Genomic DNA, 22,683 nt, shown 5'->3' with positions numbered 1-22,683 from the left:
TTTATACACACATGAACTTTACTGACATCCCATTTTTAATACATGGGCTTTAATATCCAGTTGGCCCATCCTTTGCAGTTATAACAGCTTCAGCTCTTCTGGGAAGGCTGTCCACAAGGTTTAGGAGTGTGTTTCTGGGAATTTTTGACCATTCTTCCAGGAGAGCATTTGTGAGGTCAGGCACTGATGTTGGACGAGAAGGCCTGGCTCGCAGTCTCCGCTGTACCACAGGATATTCTGCTCTGTGCAGGCCAGTCAAATTCTTCCACACCAGACTCGCTCATCCATGTCTTTATGGACCTTGCTTTGTGCACTGGTGCACAGTCATGTTGGAACAGAAGGGGCCATCCCCAAACTATTAGCACAAAGTTGTCCAAAATGGCTTTGAATGCTGCAGCATTAAGAATTCCTTTCACTGCAACTAAAGGGCCAAGCCCAACTGCTGAGAAGCAACCCCACACCATAATCCCTCCTCCAGCAAACTTTACACTTGGCACAATGCAGTCAGGCAAGTACTGTTCTCCTGGCAACCACCAAACCCAGACTCGTCCATCGGATTGCCAGACAGAGAAGCATGATTTGTCACTCTAGAGAATGCATCTCCACTGCTCTAGAGTCCAGTGATGGCATGCTTTACACCACTGCATCTGACGCTTTGCATTGCACTTGCTGATGTAAGGCTTGGATACAGCTGCTTGACCGTGGAAACCCATTCCATGAAGTTCTCTACGCACTGCTCTTGAGCTAATTTGAAGGCCACATGAAGTTTGGAGGTCTGTAGCTATTGACTCTGCAGATAGTTGACTACTTCTGCACACTGTGTGCCTCAGCATGCGTTGTCCCAGCTCTGTGATTTTACATGGCCTACCACTTAGTGACTGAGTTGCTGTTGTTCCCAATTGCTTCCACTTTGTTATAATACCACTAACAGTTGATTGTGAAATATTTAGTAGTGCGGAAATGTCACAGATGGACTTATTGCACAGGTGGCATCCTATCACAGTGCACACGCTTGAATTCACTGAGCTCCTGAGGGCAACCCATTCTTTCGCAAATGTTTGTAGAAGCAGTTTGCATGCCTAGGTGCTTGATTTTATACACCTGTGACTATGGAAGTGATTGGAACCTGCATTCAATGATTTTAAGGGGTGTCCCAATACTTTTGGCAATATAGTGTATACACATACAGTATATTTACATATGTATGTTTTGTGCTGCAGCAAAATACATAAAAAGTGATCTTATCTGATTTGACTTACTAACCACAAGTCCTCCTGAGATACATTTTCCCCATCATCCTACTGTTACGTCCCGCTCCGTCCGCTCCTGATGTGTGCCACGCCCCCCTAATTACCTGGTGTTTCTTCCTGATTGTTTTCACCTGTGGCTCGTTATCAGTGGCTTGTCTTTTGTATTTAGTCTGAGTCTGAGTCAGTCTTCCCCAGACTCGTCATTAATGTTGCCTTTCGTGCTCCTTCGTCCTGTGGAATATCCCTCAATAAACCCCGTTTGCCCTACCTCCTGGCTCCTCTCCTCTGCTTTCCGGATCGCCTACTCACCGAACGTAACACCTATGTACTGAAGGGTCCCTGAACCTCCTTTTTTAATTTAAAAAGAAAACACTGGTCCTGAATGTCATTTCACTGGCACGCTGCCCAATATGTTCCCCTGCCTTTGGGTTGCGCACTGGGGGTGGGTTGAAGTCTCTATCCATTTAAGGGGATCCAGGGAGATGTATTGGCTTATTTTTTTTATTGGCAGGGCCCCTCCCCCATAATTTAATTGAGCTTTAAGTAAAATTTAGCTTCTCAGCAAAGAGGGTCCAACCCCTCCGCCCATATCCATCAGGATCCAGCACCTACTGCCTATAACTGAGATAGTATTATGATTTATTTAAGGTACCTGAGACAGAAGCTGGTCTGCAAAGGAACACAAGGGCAAAATAAATGTTTCATTTAATAGAATAACAATAGCTTTTATTGAATGTATTGAACTTTATTACTAACTAAACAAACAGAGTATAAACTCTAAAAATTCATTTTTATACAGTGGTGGTAACATCTTAATTCACTACATTATAAAAAAGTGTACAGTAATATTTATCAAAACCCTTTGATGTCTCCTTATGTTCCCTGAATGTTCTTATGTTGCACTTCTGCTCCCTCTGTAGTCTTATTAAATATTAGGTTTGCTAGAAGTTGTTGTGTAACTCCTGCTCCAGTGCTGCTTACACTCGTATCTGGACATTCACTGAAAGCTCTGTCTAGCTGCACTTAGCTTAGTCGACTCCTTGGCAGCATGAATTGTTTGCAATTTGCTATTGGCCTCACTTGCATGTCACTTTGAACAAAGGTGTCTGTAAAATGTGTATGTATGTGTGTGTGTGGCTCACTGAGTCAGTGAGTTACTTTACTTTAACAGCTATATGAAGCCAAATGACATCATGGATAATAAATGCGGGCAGTTGTAGTACTCAGTTTGCCAGGTAATCTTTACACTGAATCTCATGGAGTGCTCTAGAAGTTACTGCTGGACTGGTGGAGGTGAAGGTCAGGTGATTCCAGTAAAGAAGAGGGGGGTCTACCACCATGGGGGGGTCTGAAAGGTGGTCTGGCTGGGGGGTGCTTAGGAATGGCAGAGATGACCAATGGGGGGTGGGCACTTGTGAGCTTCCCAGTGGGACAAATTGTTGAGGAAGCTGTAGTGAATAAGAGGATCTGAAATCATATGATCTCAGGTGGCTTTGGTAGGTCAGGCCTCCATTGTGGGGGGCCACATTTCTCCAGCCGCCCCACACGTCCGTGGCAGGTTGGTTCTGCAGCACAGACTCATGCCAGGGGTGAGACCATTGCCCCCGGGGGGGTGAATATCCTCCTATCCCCGCTGCCAGAAACGATGTTTTATACTCTGAACTGGGCTTTGTCTTATGATTAGCATTGTGCATATGGATCCACATGTCAGGATGTGTCTGCAGGCCTGCTGTTTTAACCTTGGTGGATGACACGCATGCGGAGGGTTGCCACTCTTCAATGTGAGGGTCACATGACCTTTCACCCCAGGTTGCAAAGACTGGATTGGCAGGTATCATTTCTGGAAAAGGTTTCAGCATCTCCCTGTGCTCCCAAGCTGGTGCACTCTGTATATTCTTCTCTTGCTCAACGGATTCCTGGCACCAGGCGTTGTTGTCGACCACAGGTCCAGTTGAGGGCAAGTGGGGTCCTCGGCTCATTTCGCGTTTGGCTTGATGGTCCGAAGCCTCGCTGCCCTCATTAAGCATTAACAGCGGATTCCCAGGTCTGTCGACAGAAATGGAAGATAATTTGGATCAGTACCAAGAAGATATTTATGGAAGCAGCTTAGTTTCAGTATCTCGAGGGTGCAACGCGGGTGTCATTTGCAATAACCTGAACTGGTGTAAAATAACTTGATTTTCTAACCAGCTGTGCAGTTCAGTACACTATTTGAAGTCTTTCTATCTCCAATATACATCATTTAGGCTTCCACAGTTATATTCATCTTATTTAACAAGTATAAAGTATGAATTCCATATTAAAGAATAATGATTCTATTGTAGTCATTATTTGGTACCATAGCTAAGACATCTGATACATTATCGTATGAGTTAAACTAAACATTCCACCTGTTCAAAAATTCAACTTCTTTATGTAATAGTGAAATCCAAGTGGAATATGAATATGTAAATAAAACACAAACATTTATATTAATATATTTCCTTACCGTCTTGTGTTTTGGAGACAAATCATGGCCACAGGTACCTTTTCACACTGCTTGATCGTAAACATGGTTAATTGATAAAATCATGGAATGGATTAAAAAGAGCCAAAAGAAACAACTTAATGTCAACATGTAAAAAAGGTTTTCTAACTTCAGGAATGTTGAATGTGTTTTTTAATTTGCCAGGAAATTGACAGGAATATTAGTAACCTACTGTCAAGTAGGTTGACATGGTTGTTAACCTGGGTGTAGCATTTATCAGTTGATTACCAATTAAAGTGCATTCCTTTTGAGGAATATATATATATATATATATATATATATATATATATATATATATACACACACAGTATATATAATAAACTGACTATAGTAGTACAAAAAAATATATAAATTTATAAGTGAAAGGCTATACTCTATGTATGTTACAGACTGACGGCCTTTTGTGTTGATTTTACCTGTTTAGATTTTCTTCTCTTTTTGTTTCTCTCTGCACCATGAGGGCTACTTGCCATGACCAGAGCTGTTCCATTCTGTAATGACCGCTTCTGGGTGCTCAGGGTTCCAGCTCCATTCTGTAATGACCGCTTCCGGGTGCTCAGGGTTCCAGCTCCATTCTGTAATGACCGCTTCCGGGTGCTCAGGGTTCCAGCTCCATTCTGTAATGACCGCTTCTGGGTGCTCAGGGTTTCAGCTCCATTCTCTGCTGCTCTTTGTTGCCATGCATCATGAGACATCGTTAGTGACTTGAGACTCAGCACTGGTTTTTGATTTTTCCAGATTAGAATCTTTGAAGCGTCGTACAGAAGGTGCTCAAAGCCAAACCAGGACACATGGTTGTCTATTACTTTGGGTCTCACCAAGTAGTTTATTTTACGATGAAGAAGTCTACACAAGATAGATAGATGTAGGTCCAGCTCAGTTGTGATTGTTTCTTGCAATGGATTAAAATGAGCCAATCTAAACAATTTAAGATACTTCTGTAGCACTTGCAAAATCTCTAAGCTGTCTCCAAAATTAACACTGCAAGTTAGAGGCACAGAGTGAAGAAAGTTCTCAGAATCTAACTTATGTTCCTGTGCAGTCAAGTTCTCCATACTCTCTCTCCTTTTCATGAGATACATGTAGTAAGAACTGTCTTTAGATCTCTCCTGTTCAAGATAATTGGGAATATACAAATGATGATGCGATCGACTGCACCCATCGCAAGAGTAGTTTCCATGCAAAAATGGATATATGGACACCTGCTGTTGACGCATGATCTTCCATTTGCAGAGCTCTGCATAAAGAGTGGTATCATACCACAGTAAACTTCTGAATGTTGGTTCTCCATGTAAAAATCTGATCTTGTTCTCAACAAACTGCTTGGCTTCCATCATCATCTGTAACTCAAAGAACGAATTCAATGCTTCGTATTTCAAATGTACAGGTTTTGGGGGGCGATTTGGGTATCGATCTACAATTAGATCTCTTGAGACAATAGCTTCGTTGAAGTTGACATTCTGATCACTCTCAAATGTAGAAATAAAGTATTGAAGCATCTCTTCGCATCTCGATCTCAGAGATATGAGCTTGTCTATGGAAGTTGCAACATCGGCCTCTTTCAGCATGTTTGAAATATCATTCACTCTGTGTTTTCTCTCAATAGATGTAGTGTTGAATATTGGTTCTGTGTCATGTCGTTCACCTGTGTTTTCTTTTGATTTCCCTTTTGCACTAACCCATTGGTTAGGATTAGCAATGTTTTTTCCACAGTTTTCTTGTCTTGCAATGGAAGTGTGCAAGTTACCTTGAGGGTTCCATACCGAATTCTCCTCTCCAAGACGACCATCCAGTTTCATGGACTGCGCTGGAGTTTGAACAATTGCTTGCATGTTCTTGCAAGTTTTTTGCCTGGTTTTCTTTGTCCTTTTATTTAAAATTATGGGCTTATTTATCCCCCTTTTTTGAAACCTAACTCCTTTCAAGAAGTTTTTCAGCTTATTAATAAGTATAACTCTAGAAGATATATTGCTGTCATCTTTTTGATCTTGCAAAGGGGAACTATTGTATTTTTGCATTATATTAATGGTGTTAACATCAGCTACATTCTGCAGATTGGGAACCATATTGACCTGTGGCTCACTTGATATTAAATTGTCCATTGGGTGGGCAGTGGTGTCATCTTGTGTGCTTTCCATAGTTTCTAGGAAGTGGATCTCTTTCTGTGATTCTTCAGGCAATTCTCCAAGAAAGTCATAGGAGTCATTTTTCATTTTATTTGTATCTCCAGTAGTAAAGGCTGCAATCGCGAAAGTTTCAGAAATACTTTCCCTTTGAGATGTCTTATTGCTCATATGGTCTCTGCTTTCATCTGAACGCACATGGACTTCATTCTGCTCTTGGACAGTAGAGTTCGGCAGTAGAGCCTCTTCAGAAGTGGAATGCATGGGAACCGTTTGTGTACCATCAACATCACAAATCTGCTCCTCATAATTCTGAGATCCAATGTCTGTGTCTAATGGAGAGGAACAAACAACTTTGAAAGTCAGACATTCTTCCAACTCTTCTGGTACCATATCAAGGGGTCTGATTATTTCACTCCCATTTCCATCACAACACTTTTCATAGTCTGCTTCAGTTGTTAAAAGATCATCACCAACTCTGTCGTTGTCCTCGTTCTCTTTTAGGGGCATTCTTTTGTTATTTATTTTTTCTGCTTTCTTGTTCCTTTTCAATAACACCGATTTTATGAGCCTCTTAGATTGACCCCTCCTCCAATGATGCACCCTTCTGAAGGTCTTCTCCCTGTGCAGATTCCTTTTAGGCCAGCCATACACAGAACACACACCGTTTGTATAGTACATAAGCAGTTTTCTTGTTTTCACCCTCTGACACAGTCTGCTTTTACAACCTCGCTCCCTAGAGCCACTTAAGTCACCTAAAGGCTTTGTCTTTTTGACTTTGCCTCCACTTGAAGTCCTCCGTACATGCCAACTACTCTTCATGCACTCTGATGAGACACATGGTTCAGTAGACCGTGGAGATGATACATTGTGCTTTTTCACTGCAGCATTGCTCAGGGAATTTCCATCTCCAATATTAAACTCTTTGGACTGTTTCATGCTACAGGAAGTGTTATCTGGTGAAATTTGCTGGATCATTGTATCATCTACCATCTCAGCAGGACTTGTTATTGATCTAGAAGTTCTGGCTGCTTCCTTTGTCGACACATATAATGAGCACTCATCATTTTCTTGTGGTAGTTGTGTAGTACAACCTTTGACGTTCGATTGATTCCCAGGTGAGTTAGTGAATGCAGATGTATATGAATGCAGATTTTTATCAATTGGCTTGTAGGTAGTCGTTTTGTTTTTTCGTTTGTGTCTAAATGAAAGTTTCCTCCAGTACTTCTCAGCCATTTTCTTTACTAGTTCAACATTATGTCCATTTTTGCTCTGTACCTCAGGAACATAAGTGAAAATAGTGTTCAAAGCTTGTTCCGTGTTTTCTGTGAATTGAAAATCTTGTAAATTTTCTTGTTTATTATTTACAGCTGTAGTGGCAATGCAATTGTTTATTGACTTGTCATCAAAGCCTGAAAAGTTATTTCTGTTCTTTTGATAGCTTATAAGTGGAAATTTCCTGGAAAGAACCTCTGGTTCAGAACAAATAATATTCTCACAATTTTTTATTGTTATTTGAAGGTTGTTTTTTGTTGGGCATTTGTTTTGTAGTGGTGAAAGCAAGTTGTCTTGATAATTCTTGAGAATTATCGGTCTGAGGTAAGGTTTATCAGAGACTAAAATTTCTTCTTTTGCATTGGATGCGAGAGACATTTGACTAAATTGCATTCTTTTGTGTAAAATGCACAACAGCATGTCAGATTCCTGTGGTTCATTATAATTACTTTGGGCTTTTTGGGTATTACAAGTGACCTTGTTGTATATAGAACTGCTTTGTGAAGAATCAGTTTTGCCTTGTTCATGTTTTGGGTTTTCAATACATGGGCTGTCATTCAGTAAATTTTCATTATTACCGTATACCGTATTACCGTTTCTGATGTTGGCTGTCTGTGTAGGTCTTCTTTCAACACCTTCATTGCTCAAAAAGTCTGGAGAAAACAAAAATTTCTCTTCACTCGTTTCTACTGCATTGGGAGAACTTGAGGCTTTCCGTGCTTCTACTCTCAAGGTTGATCCTTCTTTGGGGATCACATCTGAATTTTGACTGGAGTGCTTTTTGCATTTATTATTCTCGGGGTCTCCGCTAATTCCTAAACGTATTGGATGAGTAAGCCTAGTGAAATTATGGAGACTTTCACCATTAGGATTAGCAGTACCACTTGGTGGTTTTATATCAGCAGTTAGTTCTGTGAGACGGCTGCCTGTTTTGCCTTGTGTTTCCCCGATGTCTGAACATTGCTCACAGGTATATTGCATTTCTGAATTGTCCCCCAGTTGTTCAAAATTACAGTTCCATTTATCTGTGTAGCACTTCTGCTCAATTTGAAGAGGGATGTTCTTTGTATTCATTAGTCTTACTGTATCCAGCTCCTGTTTATTCTCATCATCATTTTCCTCACAAGCCTCTGATTTTCCTTCTTCTTGTTTCATTTTTGTATCTTTATCTACTTTGTTAACTTTGAATTGTGACGAACAATCATGAATGTCATCCATGCTGGTAGATTTTACACTTTCCGAAGTATTGCATTGTAACTTGGGTCTATTCACATCTGGTTTCAGTGATGTTACTGCATGGGAATGCTTAATTTGGTCTGAAACATTAGCATTGGCAGATGACACTGGGATTGTCCTTTGTTGTCCCATTTCTGGGCATGTGTAGTCACTGGATTTTTCTAATACCACAATCTGAGTATGATTTTTAGGACCCGTCTCTGATCTAGTAGCAGAGACCTCAGTGTGTGACTGAGCATAGCACAGGGCACCGTCGTTTTTAGTGATTCTCTCTTTGTGACCCTGTAGCTCTTTGTCATGAAGAGAACTGTTTTCTAGCCGCAACCTCGTTTGTTTTACTGGAACTTTCTCTACAGATAAAATTCCTCCCTTAATGTTTTCCGGAAGTTTCATTTTTGACATGTCTATAGATGACGATTGTTCGTTTCCATTTTGTTTAGAAAAACTGTGCGAGAGATTTTCTAATGGCTTATCATGTTCACTGCCAAATCCTGCAGCGACTTTATTCTGATTGCCCAACTTCCTCTGAGTTTTATCTCCATGCATTTTCATGACATCATACTCAGAATTTGTCTCCTGTTGCGTGTCCCCTGCTGGTGTCTTCTGTATGACACTCTGTTCTCTTCTGAACAGTCGTGGATCTCTTATAGTTTGCGAAGAAAAAACCGTTGTGTGAACATTGCTCAATACCCCTGCTGTGGATGAATGAAAATTTGGATTTGGATTGTCTTGATTCAAACTTATGTTGTTGCAACCTTCATTGTTTGAGCTTTGTACATGTGGAAGCTCTTGAATTGAGGTTACAGGATGGGGAAACTGAAGAGTGTGCTTATCAACAGGAAAACTCCCATCAACAAATGCAGTTGAAGCATTATGGGATCTAACAGACTGAGGTAAACACTTCCAGTATTGTTGGGCAAATTGCAGGAAGTCTGCTCCGTTATAAAGGGCTGAGTATGATGTGCTATCAGAAATATTTGATTTTTCATCTCCTTGACTTGGAGTTTCAGATGAATTGCACCCAAGACCATACATGGTATTTCCTGGTGCCCGCAAGTGTCTGAAGGTCACAGCGGCATTTTGTCCTTTGCCCCACCTTTCAGCTATGGTGCAGGTCTTCAGAGGTTTTGCAGAACCTGAGGGGAGTAATATAATAGAATATCATACAAGTGCAATACCTGTGTGCTCAGCCCATATATAAATGCATATACAATATGGGGAATAGATGTTGAAGTTACAGTTGGTACAGCAGGTCATATTACAATAATCTTATGACACATGGTAATTATACTGTAAAAAGTCTCCTTTCATCAATCTTTGTGGATTTAGATTTCACCTTACATTATCTAAACTGATTCAGCAAACCTTCAGTTTTCACGAGCCTCTTTATTTGTAAATGACACTGATTTCACAAGACATTTTAAGATGGTTTTACAAGGGTTGTGGGAAAGAAATCAACAAGCATCCTTTTCTGCGATGCAGTTGAAAAGGGTGGCTGTATAAGTATCCTGATCATGAGACTGTTTTATGATAAAACATTGAAAACCTTTTTCAGACGTACCTAATAACATTTCAGTAGATGGGTTCTTCGCAGGCGAGGTCATGATACTTTTGGATGCTGCAGAAAAGGTATTTCTGATAGGAACGACTGAAACCACTGCATATGGTAAGCACTGCCTGGGCCTTGGGGAGAGCTCCTGGTTTTCATTATAATCAAAAGCAAACACCTGAAAGCAGAATCAATCCACACGTTACATAATATCACTTTAAATGTGTAAGAATATCATTCAAACAGTGTATTATGCTGTAGCTTTAAGCTTACAGATGAGCCCAAGGCCTGTTGTAAGAGAGTGTCCTTTGGTCCAGTTGGATCTTTGGAAATGTAGCAGTCATAATGTATCGTTGGGTCTTGAAAGCTATTCTTTCCCAAACTTGGTGGTACTCTTTTCACCTTGCCAACAATTACCTTGAGATAAAAATAACAAAGAAACATCTTAAAGGCACATTATAAGACTCTTTAAAGTATTATTGTGTGTGGTCTGCGTGTGCTATTCACCTTAAAGATGATAAGGTTTGTGTTGGTGCTGCTTCTTAGGGCAACATCTACATGTCTGTACAGATACACTCCATGGTCTGGGTTTCCCAGGGTGTGCTTTCCAGAGCCGTCAGCCCTCAATCCCTGCTGACAAATATGTTCGACGTCTTTGGCTGACACGGCTAAAAAACAGAACCACTCTTCCATTTCTCTGGTCTGTCTCCCCCTTGAACGCATCTCAGACCTGATCAAACGATACATCTCAGTTAACAAGGCTACTGTTGCATTCAATTATCCTGTTTAACCTAGACACAATTTTTTCGAAGGCTTTCAAATTTATGTTATGCTGCATAGTGCCCCTCCGCAAACCGTAATCTGTTGTGTTTGTACTGTATACGTGCCTGGATGCATGGTGACTATGAATCACTAGCGACTAATGATGGCTAAAACGACGCTGTATGAACCGTTTGCTGTATTTTCTGACCCCACTAGATGGCCCTATCGCTTCAAAAAATGGCTCAAAGCATGTCCTAAAATAAACCAAGAGCACCACCTAGTGGAGTCAGAAAATACAACAAACAGTTCATGAAGAGTTGTTTTGTCCATCACTATCAACAATTAGCAAGTTTGGCACATTTGGTTGAAGTGATTACTGGGCAATTCTCGTGAGACTCATAAGACCCATAGCAGATGTTTATGATATAATTTATTTATGTATTATGATTATTTGTTATTTAATAATTTAATATTTTTTATTAAAATAACAATTTAATTGAATAATTATTTATTTAATATACATGTAATTACATTATTGCCCAATTTAATTAATTTTGTTTGGCATAATTTACTATGTTTTTCAGTCACATTCCCCTAACCGTGTTTTTCCAATTGGATATGTGTATTTTAGGGTGCGATTTTAGTGAACACAAGGTTTTTCAGGAATGTGTTAGTTATGTTGTAGCAGGACTCACTTGTACACTTTAGGCCACACAGAGCAATATGCTATATTCATTCATATATTAAGTCCAGAAAAAATGGAAAGAAAACCAGAATGATTTTAAGTTATATTGACCTTTTTTCCAAAAACTGCCCCAGAAGCTCTTCATTGTTGACCAGCTGCACACGGTGGCACTCCCAGGACAAGAAGAAGTCTGGTGTTTGATCTAGCCTGGAGTTGGTGAGTATTGACAGAATACAGCAGTATTCCCTACTTTCTGTCAGACAGGGTTCAAGCAAGCCTGAAAAAAAATGTACACAAAGTGAAAGTGAGGGAGCAACACCCGTGCTCTTCATGTGGTGATATCTGCGTTTATGTGATCGTGTGATAAGAACCATACTGAATGCTGCTGTGTGACAAACGGACAAAACTGCTGTTCAGTAGAAGAAATCCCTTTAAGGAATGAATGTAAAATGTGTGGCAATTTAATCTCTCTGATAAATTAACCGAATTAGTGTAGATGTGTAGTCTGTCGTAGTGCTGCGTAGTTTAGTTTTTTTTTTTTTACTTGTCCCTGGTGGCCGTCTCTTCTTGGGAATGACGAACTGCTTCAGCGTTGAGTTCCCTGCGATGTCCAGCGTCGTGTGTGTCATCCCCCTCCCTCTATTTGCTGTCTTCATCATTTCTTACCCCAGAACATCGACCTGAGAAGCCAGCATGGTTTGTCTGTTTTTGTGAATAGAATTTAATTGGCCTGTGGAGTTCACTGTCTCTGGCAGCTAGCTATTATAAGCATGGAGTTCAGCATACTAAAGATCTGCAGTGACTGGGTACAAGTCAAATTGCTCCTGTACTAGATCAGATACCACACTTGATTTTGACTGGTTTATTGTCATAGCTGATTAAATGTTCACCAGTTATGGCTATGATCGTAAAGGGGGAAAACAAAGGTATATGTGTACTAAATACTTGTTCTTTTATAAAGGAAGTGTAACAAAAGCAGAGAAAAATTATATACCCTTGCAATACCTCGCAAAGTGAAAACTTGACATACATTTCAAATATATCGCACTGTAAGCAGCCATTGCTCGGGAGGTAACACCCAACTGAACTATTTATATGCATGAAAAACTGATATAGAGAGAAACTTCACAACTGAATATAAACCCTGTCAGGAGGCCCAGCTTTAAGTGACTGTGTTTGACATCCGTTAGAGCTCCACTCGTCTTTTTGGTGAATCAAGCAGGGGTAGCTCTAAAATAGCTACAAACGTTAACTGCTCTGTAGCCGCGGTTGTGAATAAGCAGAGTTGTGCAAACCGTAGCTCAGACAGCATAAAGACACGTCAGAACAACAAAAAACTGTATTGCGTTAACACCAGACAAAGAACCCAGTCTGTTACACAGTGATCTCCATTCATTTTTGCACCTAAGGTTACATTTATGCCCTTTTAAAAAACTATATATATAGCAGAAATGTAATACCATTAATACTGGCAAAACTAGCAATAGAAGAAACATACTACGCTTTGGTTGTCAAATTATTCCTAAATACCAAATTTTGTTTACATGAACTTAAAACTCAGCTGAAAAAAATACTGAATAAAAAAGAATGAAGTCATGAAATTAATTGTTAAAAATCCTGTGTTATAAATGAATGGCTGTTGTCATTGTATCGAGCAAGATACTTTATACATAGCCTGCTAATGACTTTCATACAAATGAAATTATTTGCATGAAAGAAAAATATAAAATACTACAAGACATTTCCAGCAAACACAATGTTTCAGCCTTACACAGAAAAAGGAACACGAAAAAAAGTAAAAATGTGGTAAGCATCACTCCCAGGCTATAATAGTTCTAAACCAACATGTGAAAATATAGCATGTGATGTATAAAACAACCATGTCACTCAGCCAGTTCCAAGAAATATATGAAAAACCAGTCAGAATAAGAAAACTAACTTTAGCTAAAGGCATGAGTTTTTATTAAATTGAACACAGAGGACACGTGAGAGCACTGATGCAATCGTGTGCAACCCTGTTCATTTTTAGGTAGATGCATTCTGAATATGCATATCTACGGGCATGATAAGAAGCAAAAAACAGGTGCAAGAGTAACTTAATTAAAAGGTCACTTAAAATGGATGCCTTGGTCACCATCAATCATCTAATTCTCTGGGTAGAATTTCTGGTATTATGTCTCATTTCTGCTGTTTGCATGTATATATCGTTTTTTTGCATGTATACATCGTTTTTTGCATGTATACATTGTTTTGCTCTGGCTAAGGGTGTCAGCCAAATGCCGTAAATGTACCTCCAATGTTTTGTAATATGATTTTGAGTTAGGTTCATTCTGGGCCCCACAGAGCCCCTCTGGTAGAATTTGTCACATGCGGGTGGGTGAGGGGGGGGTTACATTTTCATGTTCACCAGCTACACCAGCACCAAACCAGCACCAACCAGCATACACCAACATGGACATCATGCCAGTCTGTGCTGCTTTTTTTTCCAACAGGGGACTAGCTGGTTTCCTCCAAAGGAAACTACACTTAGTAGCAGTTTGAAAGCAGATAATTAATTCTTAATTAACTGGCTACAAATATAGTTAATTTGACCCTTTTTAAGCTAAAATAATGGCCTTGTTAATAGCCAAGTGCTGTTGTTATTTCATTTGATTAATGTGGGGGAAAATATTTTGATTCCTTTTTTTTTTATCTGTATCTCACCACATTCCTGCTTCACTACCTCTGACTTCCTAAACTGCGAAAAGAAGTGATATGACACCAAGTCATGATGTCTAAGGGCGTTTTAGCACCAGCACTTTTTAGTCCAGTTAAAACAAACTCTGGTTCGATTTCCCCCCTGGTGCAATTCGTTGGGGCAGGCATGAACATAGTAATCCAATGGTACAGACCAAAACAAGCGGATCCAGACTCTTGAGAGGAGGTGGTCTCAGTCTGGTCCCAAACGAATTCTAGAGCTGTTTGTTTGTGGTCCGAATGAGATTCGACCCCAGTTCAACCCAGCCTCCAGGTGTCCTTCATGAATTTGAGCTAAACAGCTCCCGTAGCCAGATGTGCTTTGCATTCTGGGATTAGGCAGAACAGTTAGCCAGGGAAGGAGGAACGAACTGAGGTCTTACTTGGTCTAGCAATGAGGTATTATGTCTCATTTCTGCTGTTTGCATGTATATATCGTTTTTTTGCATGTATACATCGTTTTTTGCATGTATACATTGTTTTGCTCTGGCTAAGGGTGTCAGCCAAATGCCGTAAATGTACCTCCAATGTTTTGTAATATGATTTTGAGTTAGGTTCATTCTGGGCCCCACAGAGCCCCTCTGGTAGAATTTGTCACATGCGGGTGGGTGAGGGGGGGGTTACATTTTCATGTTCACCAGCTACACCAGCACCAAACCAGCACTAACCAGCATACACCAACATGGACATCATGCCAGTCTGTGCTGCTTTTTTTTCCAACAGGGGACTAGCTGCTTTCTTCCAAAGGAAACTACACTTAGTAGCAGTTTGAAAGCAGATAATTAATTCTTAATTAACTGGCTACAAATATAGTTAATTTGACCCTTTTTAAGCTAAAATAATGGCCTTGTTAATAGCCAAGTGCTGTTGTTATTTCATTTGATTAATGTGGGGGAAAATATTTTGATTCCTTTTTTTTTTATCTGTATCTCACCACATTCCTGCTTCACTACCTCTGACTTCCTAAACTGCGAAAAGAAGTGATATGACACCAAGTCATGATGTCTAAGGGCGTTTTAGCACCAGCACTTTTTAGTCCAGTTAAAACAAACTCTGGTTCGATTTCCCCCCTGGTGCAATTCGTTGGGGCAGGCATGAACATAGTAATCCAATGGTACAGACCAAAACAAGCGGATCCAGACTCTTGAGAGGAGGTGGTCTCAGTCTGGTCCCAAACGAATTCTAGAGCTGTTTGTTTGTGGTCCGAATGAGATTCGACCCCAGTTCAACCCAGCCTCCAGGTGTCCTTCATGAATTTGAGCTAAACAGCTCCCGTAGCCAGATGTGCTTTGCATTCTGGGATTAGGCAGAACAGTTAGCCAGGGAAGGAGGAACGAACTGAGGTCTTACTTGGTCTAGCAATGAGGTACAATGCCTTCTTGAAATATAAGCAGATGATTACATCTCTCAGCTCCTAGAAACGACTCATAAAACTCTGAAGTTTTCAAATTTTTCAGTCTATGGCTGAAGGAGAGAGGACTTTACAGGTCAACTGAACAGAAAGTGTGTGAAAGTAAAAAAAACAAAACAGAGAGACCGAACTATAGGTGTGAAAACGCCGTTAATGAAACAGTTCAGGCTGAAAAGTGAATCTGGGATCAAACACCTTCGGATCTCTTTAATCATGGCTCTTTTTCGGTTAATTGATTCTGTGTATTTCGTTCAAATCCCTCAATTAATTCTTTCACGTCCACCCGCTTAAATATTTTGCCCTTTTACGTTTAATGAAATGTAATCAAATATTTCATTATGTATACTTAATGTTAGTTGAATTCTATCGCCCTAGTGTCTCTTGGACAGATCGTTGCACCAGAGAATGGCGAGAGAGAGAGAGAGAGAGAGAGAGAGCAATGGTGAGCAGCATAATCTAGTTCAGAGATCTTGTTCATGGAAACCGAAAAAGTTGCATCATAACTTGACATGTTTACGTTATCCAGCCTTGGATATAAGAAATATATTCCTAATTAAAATTACATTAACTATATATTTAGAAAAGCTATCCTGGCATGCAGTCGCAAACCGCAGTTCCTATAGATACATCGTATGACAGACAGGTAAATGGATCTACGGGCACACAATGAACATGTCGTCTTTGACTTTATTAATACCAACTACCGTTTTCCCCCTGTAAAGTTATAAAACAATCGTTGTTAAACTGCTTATAAAATTACAGTGTAAAGACATATTTTAAAAAACAAAAAGGAGATAGTATGCATTCTTCCGCAACCAGATCTGTCAAAAAAATGCTTCTCTATTTTTTCAGACATACAAATTAATAATAGCTTGATAATATTATGATCAATTCACCAATAAGAAAATAAATTAAGATTTCTCTACCGATATTTCTGCTGCATATGTAACTGTTCATTCACAGTGTAACGGACCCTTGGCAATATCCTTCAGTGGTGCGACGATTATTTCCCCCGTTGATCGGTAACTGCTGAAGTGAAACAACGGTCAGCCAAATCAAAAGCATCGCTATTTATAAATTTACTTTAGTCTTTCTTCTCACGGATTTTCCTGAACCCAGTAAATCATTCGGTTTAACTGTGATGTACGCAGTACTCATGAACCATCTTTGTATGATCACTACATATATGTAAAAGCATAAAACAACGATTAATTATCCTAGCTCAAAAAATGGTTCCATGAAATGAGCATTTCCTCCAGACATTTTTATATATAATTGCAACACAATTATAAATTAATGATATTGGGTGTCACAGTACTTCATTTCTTTTACTTCCTAATATGCCGATTTGTGTAAAGTACAACCCAGACATTGTGTTTAGGCCTAATACAATGTTTCCAAACAGAACAATAACAAAGCTGAGTTTCTTACCCCGATTAAATGAGTTTTGGACACCTTTCGCCTTGTTAGAATACATCTGCATCCGACAAGCATTTGCAATTTGAGGAACATTTGGCTAAGGGGGAAATGGGTTAACCACAGCCACAGGAAATGCCTGTCAAAAACATAAACTTGAGCACAAACCTGTCTGGCTCTTGTTGCCAAAACAGCCAATTCTACAAAAGATGTAATTGTGACGTTATCAGATGTAATAAACTTTAAAAAATAGTTGTACCTGAAAGATTTTTCTTTCAATCGAATCTATTTAGGTCTTTATATTCATATAGTCCTTTTACGAATTTGCCATACAAGCACATGCCTATGAAAATCCATTATTACTTTTATCATTAATTTTTCGCAATTCTTGGTTACTCGGAAAGTTGTTTTTTCCTCCAAAAGTACTTTTTACTACAATTTCCCTGATATATATATATGTAGAATTAAGGCAGTTCTGAAGGCGAAAGGGGGTCAAACACCGTATTAGTATGGTGTTCCTAATAATCCTTTAGGTGAGTGTATATATAGTGAGTGTATTGTCATGTTCAAGAAACCAGAAACCAAGAAAGGATTCGAGCTTTGTGACATGGTGCATTATCCTGCTGGAAGTAGCCATCAGAGGATGGGTACATGGTGGTCATAAAGGGATGGACATGGTCAGAAAGAATGCTCAGGTAGGCCGTGGCATTTAAACGATGCCCAATTGGCACTAAGGGGCCTAAAGTGTGCCAAGAAAACATCCCCCACACCATTACACCACCACCACCAGCCTGCACAGTGGTAACAAGGCATGATGGATCTATGTTCTCATTCTGTTTACGCCAAATTCTGACTCTACCATTTGAATGTCTCAACAGAAATCGAGACTCATCAGACCAGGCAACATTTTTCCAGTCTTCAACTGTCCAATTTTGGTGAGCTCGTGCAAATTGTAGCCTCTTTTTCCTATTTGTAGTGGAGATGAGTGGTACCCGGTGGGGTCTTCTGCTGTTGTAGCCCATCCGCCTCAAGGTTGTGCGTGTTGTGGCTTCACAAATGCTTTGCTGCATACCTCGGTTGTAACGTGTGGTTGTTTCAGTCAAAGTTGCTCTTCTATCAGCTTGAATCAGTCGGCCCATTCTCCTCTGACCTCTAGCATCGACAAGGCATTTTCGTCCACAGGACTGCCGCATACTGGATGTTTTTCCCTTTGCACACCATTCTTTGTAAACCCTAGAAATGGTTGTGCGTGAAAATCCCAGTAAATGAGCAGATTGTGAAATACTCAGACCGGCCCGTCTGGCACCAACAACCATGCCACGCTCAAAATTGCTTAAATCACCTTTCTTTCCCATTCTGACATTCAGTTTGGAGTTCAGGAGATTGTCTTGACCAGGACCACACCCCTAAATGCATTGAAGCAACTGCCATGTGATTGGTTGATTAGATAATTGCATTAATGAGAAATTGAACAGGTGTTCCTAATAATCCTTTAGGTGAGTGTATATATATATGTATATATATATATATATATAGAGAGAGAGAGAGAGGCCTATGGTTAGTTTGTTGCAATTTTTTTTCCCACCCAAAGTTGTTTATATATATATATAGAGGCCTATATGGAAAGGTGGTTGACTTGGCTGGACATACGTGCAAGGAATTGACTCAAAACGAAATAGTGGTCTTGTCTCTATATCAGTTTTCAAATTGTAGTGTTCCTCATTTGAGAAGGAGGCTGAGACATTTAACTTTATCGTCAAGGTTATTATAATGACCCTGAAAATGTGGTTAGTTATATTGCTGTACAACATGACGGACAAGGATGTCATAAGAACATAAGAACATAAGAACATAAGAAATATACAAACGAGAGGAGGCCATTCGGCCCATCGAGCTCGCTTGGGGAGAACTTAACTAATAGCTCAGAGTTGTTAAAATCTTATCTAGCTCTGATTTAAAGGAACCCAAGGATTCAGCTTGCACTACGTTATCAGGAAGACTATTCCATACTCTGACTACACGCTGTGTAAAGAAGTGCTTCCTTAAATCCAGTTTGAAATGTTCTCCCGCTAATTTCCACCTATGGCCACGAGTTCTTGTATTTGAACTAATGCTGAAGTAACTATTCGGTTGAACAGCATCCAAACCTGTTAGAATCTTATAGACCCGGATCATGTCCCCCCTCAGTCTCCTTTGCTTGAGGCTGAACAGATTTAGCTCAAATAACCTTTCCTCGTATGACATTCCTCTAAGACCAGGAATCATTCTTGTGGCCCTACGCTGCACCTTTTCTAAGGCCGCTATGTCCTTTTTAAGATATGGTGACCAAACCTGTACACAATATTCTAGGTGAGGTCTCACCAAGGAATTGTATAATCTTAGCATTACCTCCCTTGACTTAAACTCCACACACCTGGAGATATACCCCAACATCCTATTGGCCTTTTTTATTGCTTCCCTGCACTGGCGAGAATGAGACATGGAAGCATCAACATACACACCAAGGTCTTTCTCATAATCAGCTACCTTTATTTCAGTAGGTCCCATAAAATACCTGTACTTTATATTTCTGCTCCCTACATGGAGTACCTTACATTTGTCTATGTTAAATTTCATCTGCCAGGTGTCAGCCCAGTCACTAATTAAATTAAGATCCCGCTGTAGCTGCTGAGCCGCTAGTTCAGTATCTGCTACACCACCCACCTTGGTGTCATCTGCAAATTTCACCAGTTTACTGTATATATTGGTGTCTATATCATTTATGTAAATAAGGAACAAAAGTGGTCCTAAAATTGAACCCTGCGGTACCCCACTATGAACGCAGGCCCACTGTGACATCGAGCCTCTTATAACTACTCGCTGCTTCCTATCCGTTAACCAGTTATCAATCCAAGTCGCTACAGTTCCTAAAATACCTGTCGCTTTGAGTTTAAGTGAGAGCCTCTTGTGGGGAACAACATCAAAAGCCTTTTGGAAATCTAAATAGATGACATCATAGGCCTTCTTATCATCAACTTCCTGAGTAGCTTCCTCAAAAAACTCCACAGATTTGTTAAACAGGATCTACCTCTCCTAAATCCATGCTGGCTATCCCTCAAAATGTTATTTGAGTCCAGGTAATCTACCATTTTCTCTTTGATTATAGCCTCCATAACTTTACCAGTTATACAAGTTAGACTGATTGGCCTATAGTTTGACAAATTACTTCTATCCCCTTTTTTGAAAATGGGCGTTATGTTGGCATGCTTCCAATCAGAAGGTACCACACCTTCAGATAAGGATTTTTGAAACAGTAATGTTAAGGGTCGGCAAATAATATCCCTCATCTCTTTTAACACTATAGGTAAGATGCCATCAGGGCCCTGTGATTTATTTATTTTGAGCTTAGCTAGGCTTTGCAAAACATCAGCTTCAGTTATATATATATTAGTTATAGACGATGTTGGATTAGTAATAAGAACTGGTAAGTTACTAGTGTCCTCAACAGTAAATACCCGTGCAAAACTATCATTGAACTCATTTACTATGTCAATGTCGTTTTCAATTATAAGACCCTTACTATCCTGCAGATTAGTGATTTCAGCTTTTAGAGCTCTTTTAGAGTTAAAATACTGGAAGAAACTTTTAACGTCATCCTTAGCCTCCAATGCGATCTTCCTTTCGACATTCCTTTTAGCTCGTCTAATGTCATTTTTTAATTCAGCCTGTAGATTTAGATACTCTTGCTTTATTATGTCATCATCAGTTATTTTCCATCTCTGGAACAAAGCCCTTTTCCTCCTTACTTTATACTTTATGTCCCTATTAAACCACCTAGGTTGCAATTTCCTAGATTTATTCTTGCTAGAAACAGGTATGAAGTCCTCTTGTACTTGCAATAATGTGCTTTTAAAAAATTCCCATGCCTCTTCAACAGTTTTGTTAATTAACTCCATCCAGTTCACAGTTTCTAGTTTTAATCTCATACAATTGAAGTTAGCCTTCCTAACATTATATATTTTTAATTTGGACTTTGCTCTTCGGGCACTAAACTTAACCTCAAATTTAACCATGTTATGATCGCTACTGTCAAGTGGTTCTAAAACATCTAATTTACCAATCCTGTCCTGGTTATTAGACAAAACAAGATCAAGAATGGCATCTCCCCTGGTAGGGGTGTTAACAAACTGAGTAAAAAAACAATCCTGTACTAATTCCACCATGTCAAGTTCATTTTCAGAAGAGCCAGCAACAATGTCCCACTGCATCCCCGGTAGATTAAAATCACCCATAACTACCACATCATTTTTATTGCTCATAATCCTAATATCACTGTATAACAATCTGCTTTCCTCAGCAGCTACATTGGGTGCTCTGTAACAAACACCGACAATTAGGCTATTTGAGTTTGTAGCATCTAATTTTACCCATATAGCTTCCGTACTTTTACTTATATCAGTAAGCTCCCTTGCCTGCAAGTTTTCCTTTACATATACTGCAACACCACCTCCCTTCTTACCTATACGGTCTTTACGGAACAATGTGTAACCATCCATATTATATTCTTGTCCATCCTTATCACTCAACCACGTTTCAGTTATTGCTATAATATCATAAGAGTCCGATGAGATAAGAGCCTCTAAATCATGAATTTTATTCCTAATACTCCTGGCGTTTAAATACAGACAACAAAGGGTAGGCCTATTACAGTGCCTACTTATAATATGATTTTCATCCATCCATGATATTATCCATCATGGTTGAAGGATAATATTTTTATCCTATAAATATATATAGTTACAGATGAAGACGAGAAAATGACGGAGAAACATTTTAGCGAAAAACAACTTTTTCAGAAAAACAGTAGCGAAAATCAACAGTTAATCCACATATTTTCTGAAAAGGCTTTATTGCTTTAGGGTTGGAGTAATATAGAACCTAGTCTGGGGCCCAGGAGACACCAGATCAAGTTCAATAATTTGCAGCAGTTACTCACACTCTTTGCCAAAGTTTAGGCAGAAGAGGATGCAAACACAGTACATGAAAAAGACACACAGACCCTGTAACCTTAGGGGTAGGTGGGGCTACCTTCCCGAGTAACCCCCCCCCCCCCCCCATAATGTATGTGTGGTGTGCCTGCATGGGCAAAAAGTCCAGGGCCAAATTTTAATCCCAGTCCAGTCTGGCTCCTCTGAACCTCTACACCATTTTCATTTACATTTCTTTTACTTAAATTATAAATTAGTATTAGAGTTTGAAATTACCAGTCCTTCTATTGTAAATAAGAAGCAACAGATTTTTCCCTGCAGAAGGATTGTGTTATTAATCATATCTGTGACAGTACAGATGTGGCACCCTCACTTGGTGGGTAGAATTGTTGTCTGATGTGTTGGACTATTGTAGAAATTTCAGAGGGAGATTAGTTCAGATTAGTCAGTTTTTTATTTTGTACTTGGACTTCGAAATTACAATAATTCAGCTCACACACACACACACACACTGACAATTGTTTTGCCACTGACTGAGTTCCTTCCACTGCATCAGGCCGAAGTGGGCAGTGAGGGTTCTGAGGTGTGTAATCGCTCTTAGGAGTGACCGGTACACCGGTAGTGTAGCGGCAGTCTTTGCCAATCCCATGTTGTACTTACAAATAATCCTGCACCTCTCGGTACAGCTAAAAGCTCCAAATTGACTGACTCTGGGATGTGTGAACGTATGACATACATACAGAAAG

The 22,683-nt window shown here is 39.7% G+C and overlaps 1 protein-coding gene across 5 annotated transcripts in view; it reads right to left on the bottom strand.

Moving 5' to 3' along the window:
• Positions 1-1,963: 1,963 nt before the first annotated feature.
• The window catches only part of tex15 (testis expressed 15, meiosis and synapsis associated), a 30,592-nt gene continuing 9,872 nt past the window's right edge, over positions 1,964-22,683 (bottom strand). Inside the window, exons 1-10 of one of the 5 annotated variants that reach the window (XM_072714849.1) lie at positions 16,986-17,075; positions 16,481-16,580; positions 11,952-12,087; positions 11,519-11,684; positions 10,468-10,690; positions 10,234-10,377; positions 9,973-10,138; positions 4,194-9,547; positions 3,739-3,788; positions 1,964-3,296 (exon numbers count right to left, since the gene is read on the bottom strand). In XM_072714849.1, the coding sequence (XP_072570950.1) occupies positions 2,474-3,296; positions 3,739-3,788; positions 4,194-9,547; positions 9,973-10,138; positions 10,234-10,377; positions 10,468-10,690; positions 11,519-11,684; positions 11,952-12,066 (7,041 nt within the window). In that variant the 5' untranslated portion in view covers positions 12,067-12,087; positions 16,481-16,580; positions 16,986-17,075 and the 3' untranslated portion in view covers positions 1,964-2,473. Of the gene's footprint in view, positions 3,297-3,738; positions 3,789-4,193; positions 9,548-9,972; positions 10,139-10,233; positions 10,378-10,467; positions 10,691-11,518; positions 11,685-11,951; positions 12,088-16,480; positions 16,584-16,985; positions 17,076-22,683 lie in introns of those variants that run through there. The other 4 variants (XM_072714852.1, XM_072714850.1, XM_023795855.2 and 1 more) reach the window with 4 other exon arrangements.

This window comes from Paramormyrops kingsleyae, chromosome 7, assembly GCF_048594095.1.
Source record: "Paramormyrops kingsleyae isolate MSU_618 chromosome 7, PKINGS_0.4, whole genome shotgun sequence".
Taxonomy (NCBI): domain Eukaryota; kingdom Metazoa; phylum Chordata; class Actinopteri; order Osteoglossiformes; family Mormyridae; genus Paramormyrops; species Paramormyrops kingsleyae.
Note: the sequence above shows the minus strand (reverse complement) of the source record. Positions and strands in the feature narration are given on the sequence as shown.